This window comes from Octodon degus, unplaced genomic scaffold, assembly GCF_000260255.1.
Source record: "Octodon degus isolate 3935 unplaced genomic scaffold, OctDeg1.0 scaffold00273, whole genome shotgun sequence".
NCBI lineage: Eukaryota > Metazoa > Chordata > Mammalia > Rodentia > Octodontidae > Octodon > Octodon degus.
Window position 1 is genome coordinate 423,254 of NW_004524849.1, and position 4,329 is coordinate 427,582.

Here is a 4,329-nt window from a genome sequence, read left to right on the forward strand (position 1 = left end):
CTCGGGGTTGCACACCCTGCTTCTGCTTTGGACATTCTTCTGTCTGTACGAATGCAGTTGGCTACCGTGCTTATGATATAACCTCTGCCTTTCAGATTGGTAATTTTGGTCTTACCCTTCTATCTCCTAGAACCCTGAGACAACATTTAAAATGTGTATGTTTTTTTTTTCAATCAGTAACCTGGAGGATTTTTTGATAGTGGGAACATTTATGTGCATAGGCATGAGTGTGCATGCTTCTTGTTAAGGCCTTTAATCTAATGAAAATATGTATATTTATCTAGAACTTAGTGTAGTGATCGGTGAGTGCAAACATTATATAAATAAGAATCCAACATAATATAGCTCACAGGGCATGCATAACATGTATAGGTACTATTGTAGGAGGCTCATAGAAAAACTTATTGTTGACTTTCTATAGACAAGGTACAGTCAACACATTTTTGCAAGATACAGAGGATCTGGAATCAGGATGTTTACAGTGTAGCAGTTCGTTTCTTTCTATTCTCTGTCTGCAGATGAGGATGGGTGGCGTGTGGAGCAGAGAGACGGCTCTGAGACATCTCTGGAGTGGTCCTCTGAGAGGCAAGATATCTCCGTGATCTCCGATAGCTACTTCCCGAGGTACTTCGTTGCCCCTGGTAAGTGAGGCTGGACCTTGCCGTGGCTTCCTGGTGCTTCTCTTTAGCCTCACGCTCACATTCTTGCCCACCATCGTGTCTGTTTTCCAGCCAAGTTCTTGGGCAACCAGGTATTGAGTTACGGGCAGAACCTGTCCTTCTCCTTTCGTGTGGACAGACAGGACACGCGCCTCTCGGCGGAAGACCTCGTGCTGGAGGGAGCAGGCTTGAGAGTATCCGTGCCCTTGATCGCGCAGGGCAACCCCTACCCCAGCGAAACCCCAGTGAAGTATGTCTTCAGGTGAGATGCCTGCCTGTAAAAGCATTTTGGACTTGCACTGTGAAAGTGGTTGGTTTTTTGTTTTGTTTTTTTTTTTTTTTGCTTGAGTTTATCTGGTCTCAAGATATATATTAAAGAAAAACTTCCAGGTTATCATGGTAACTTTGTAAAAGAGACCCGTCCTTTGTATCCTTCTCCTTTCTCAGTTGTACTGTCAGCGCAGCAGTCTCCTTTCTGCCTGGGTTAGACTGTCCCACTGCTGGTGGCCCAGCAGTGGGGACCAGCAGTGTTCAGCGTCCCACTGCTGGTGGCCCAGCTGAGAGGTGCACTCCTGCAGCTGCAGTTAGCACCGCGGAGGTTAAGTGGGTCCTTGCTTGCTTCCTCTCCAGGCTCCACGAAGCAACAGACTACCCCTGGAGGCCTGCTCTTACTCCTTTCGAGTTTCAGAAGCTCCTAAACAACTTGACTTCTATCAAGATCCGGGGGACCTACAGCGAGAGAAGTAAATGATGATGCAATTCAGGAGAATTGTTTAAATGATTAGATAGGATATGTGATAACGCGGAAGGCTGTCTCCTCTAATACTGTAACACGGAATCCAAAGGAATAATATAAACTAACACATTATATATGATATGTGTATTGCTTTCATGGACCTAAAGAAAATTTGTTAAATTTAGTAAATAGCATTGTATAATTTAAGCCATTTTCTAATTATATTCCTGGTGGACAAATCAAACTAATAGCTGGTTTACGTTGGCCTGCTGGGCCTGGAGTGTCTAGTTACGGACTTTCACAGCTCTTGGGAAGTGGAGGTGCCTCAGCAGCTGTCCTTTCTACTCGCACACAGTTGCTGGCTACCTTGATGATGTCACCCTGGCGAGTGCTCGTCCTGGTCCTGGGGTCCCTGCCACCTGGGTGGAGTCCTGCACCTGCCCAGTGGGCTATGGAGGGCAGTTTTGTGAGGTGTGCCTCCCGGGCTACAGAAGAGAAACTCCAAGTCTTGGGCCATACAGTCCTTGTGTGCTGTGTACCTGCAACGGCCACAGTGAGACCTGTGACCCTGAAACAGGTGAGGGGACGGTCTTCGGCCCCCGCTGGCCTGGCTTTTTAGCAGCTAGCATGGAGATGTGCATCGCTTTACTCACTGGTGCCCTGTCTCGCACCCATTCCTCACGTAGGCGTGTGTAACTGCAGAGACAACACTGCCGGTCCCCACTGCGAGCGGTGCGGTGACGGCTACTACGGAGACTCAACGGCTGGCACCTCCTCTGACTGCCAGCCATGCCCATGCCCTGGGGGCTCAAGTTGTGCCGTTGTCCCCAAGACAAAGGAGGTGGTGTGCACCAACTGTCCGGTTGGCACCACTGGTGAGTCTGCCTGCTCTGCTGTCTTACAGAAGACCTGGGGGTGGCAGCTTTGGGTTTTTGTTTTGTTCTCCTTTTTTTAAGCTTCTTTTTTAAAGTGTGTTGTTTAGTTTGATGACTGTAGGCAGAAATTTTGTAGAAAATACAGGATGTGATGAAAATATACAGTGAATGTTTAAAAATTTAAAAATCGATGGTACCGTAAAAGGCACATTGCCGTTCATCCCCTTCACATCAGTCTCACTTCCAACACCTTTTCCTGTCATCTTCAGAACTTCCTGAAGAAGTTTTAACAGTCCCGCTTCCTGTCATTATGAGCTGTGATTAAAAGTCCAGTGGCCAAGTGGGCTCAGGGCAGCACTGTGACATGCACCCACCTGCCGTACCTGCCACATCTGGCGCGGGCAGCTTCTTACTCTTCCCCTGGGTCAAAATGGCTGTGAAAAGTCAATGTTTTGAACCAATGTAGGATGTCAGAGCGGCCATAACAGCCCAAGTACAGATGTGACAGGGGACTTCTAGAATTGCTTTGGGTATTTGAAGTGAGGGGGGAGGTATTTGGAGAGGGATTAATGACAGTGTGCCTTTTACTGTAATACATTAACAAACTGAACATTCCCCATAGTTTTGATTATATAGGTTAATTGTGGATACATAGAATTCCTGTCAGGTTACTAATAATGGCTAATCTGTAGTATTTACGGCCAGGTACTATTCTGAGTGTGCCCCTTGCACTGCTTCATTGCCTCATTAATCCTCACAACCTGTGAGGTAAGTTCTGCTGTCCTTACCTTGTGACAACCAAGAAAACAGAGGCCCAGAGACAGCAAGTTTCATGCCCAGGGCCACACGGTGACTTCCTGGTCAAGCTGGGGTCCAGCCAGTGTGGCTCCAGAGATAACAATGGCTGCAGTAGTTGTTCTCATTCATAAAGTGAGAAATTAAACTTTATTTTTTATTTTGTGAGGTTGTCCTCGGATTCTCAAAATAAAGTAATAATTTTAAAATTCTTTATATAGACTTCTTTGCAGATCATCATGTTATTTGGGGAAATAGATTTATTTTTACGTCCTTTTTCAAAAGAGCATAAAACTAGTCCATTCGTAGCTACAGGACAGCCTGTGCTGAGCTGCGGAGGAGACGGTGCCCTGGTCTGCTCTCCTGGCAGCCTCGCTCATGCCACCACAGAGAGGTTCCATGCAGCCTTGGCTCCATTGCCAGCTTTCAGTTAGAGGACGCTGGGGCTGTGGTCCTTAGGGCCCCTTCCAGTAGCGCCCCTGTCCTGGTGAGCCTACCTCTAGCACAAGAGAATTGCAACCCACAGTCAGTCATTGCTTAAGGTGAAGGAGCAGACAGGAAGTAGAAATTAGTGTAGAATTTCATACCTCTGATTTTTCTGCCTTGTTAAAATAAGACTTTTTACCTGATAGATCAATTTATACATATTAATGGAGTGCCAGGTGATGTCTTGATATATGTGTGCATTGTGACCTACATTTTAAAAACCCATTTCCAGTGGGGTCCCACCCCAACAGACTGAGTTGGGACCAACAGTCCCTAGTGTCTGCACCCTTAGTCCTGCTGCCCACCCTTGCACCTGTGCTCTGCTTCATCCTTCTGGGCTCCAGTGTCTCACATGCACGGACCTCTTGGCGTGCTGCAAGATTTCCCTGTCCTTGGCATGCTGTACTCTACTTTCTCCTGCTCTCTCCTAGTCTGGGCCAGCTCTTATCTGCTCTGTGAGGTTGAGTTGAAGCATCTCGTCAGCAGGAATCCTTTCTTCGATGAGTTCTTAGAAAATGCTATAAACATATTAGTTACTAACCATATTTGTCTCATATAACGTTTGTGATATATACTTATTTTTCTTGGTTATCACCTGGCTTGAAGTGAATGATGAATTAGGAGGTAGAGGTTTGTATCAAAACAGTGTAGATCTTATTAAAAATACTACTATCACTATACCCTGCTTCATTTTTAAAATTTTATTTATTTTGTATTTTTAATACAGGGTCTATAGGGTCTCACTACACAGATCGGGCTGGTGGTGATCCTCCTGTTT

The 4,329-nt window shown here is 46.0% G+C and overlaps 1 protein-coding gene across 1 annotated transcript in view; it reads left to right on the forward strand.

Annotated features, from left to right (window-relative positions):
* Window positions 1-4,329, forward strand: part of Lamc1 (laminin subunit gamma 1) — a gene marked incomplete at its 5' end in the record, with an annotated part of 127,302 nt that overhangs the window by 95,437 nt on the left and 27,536 nt on the right. The window contains 6 exons of the mRNA XM_012512767.2: window positions 7-99; window positions 519-641; window positions 732-921; window positions 1,290-1,402; window positions 1,751-1,972; window positions 2,082-2,270. Coding sequence (XP_012368221.2) covers window positions 7-99; window positions 519-641; window positions 732-921; window positions 1,290-1,402; window positions 1,751-1,972; window positions 2,082-2,270 — 930 coding nt within the window. The remainder of the gene's footprint in view (window positions 1-6; window positions 100-518; window positions 642-731; window positions 922-1,289; window positions 1,403-1,750; window positions 1,973-2,081; window positions 2,271-4,329) is intronic.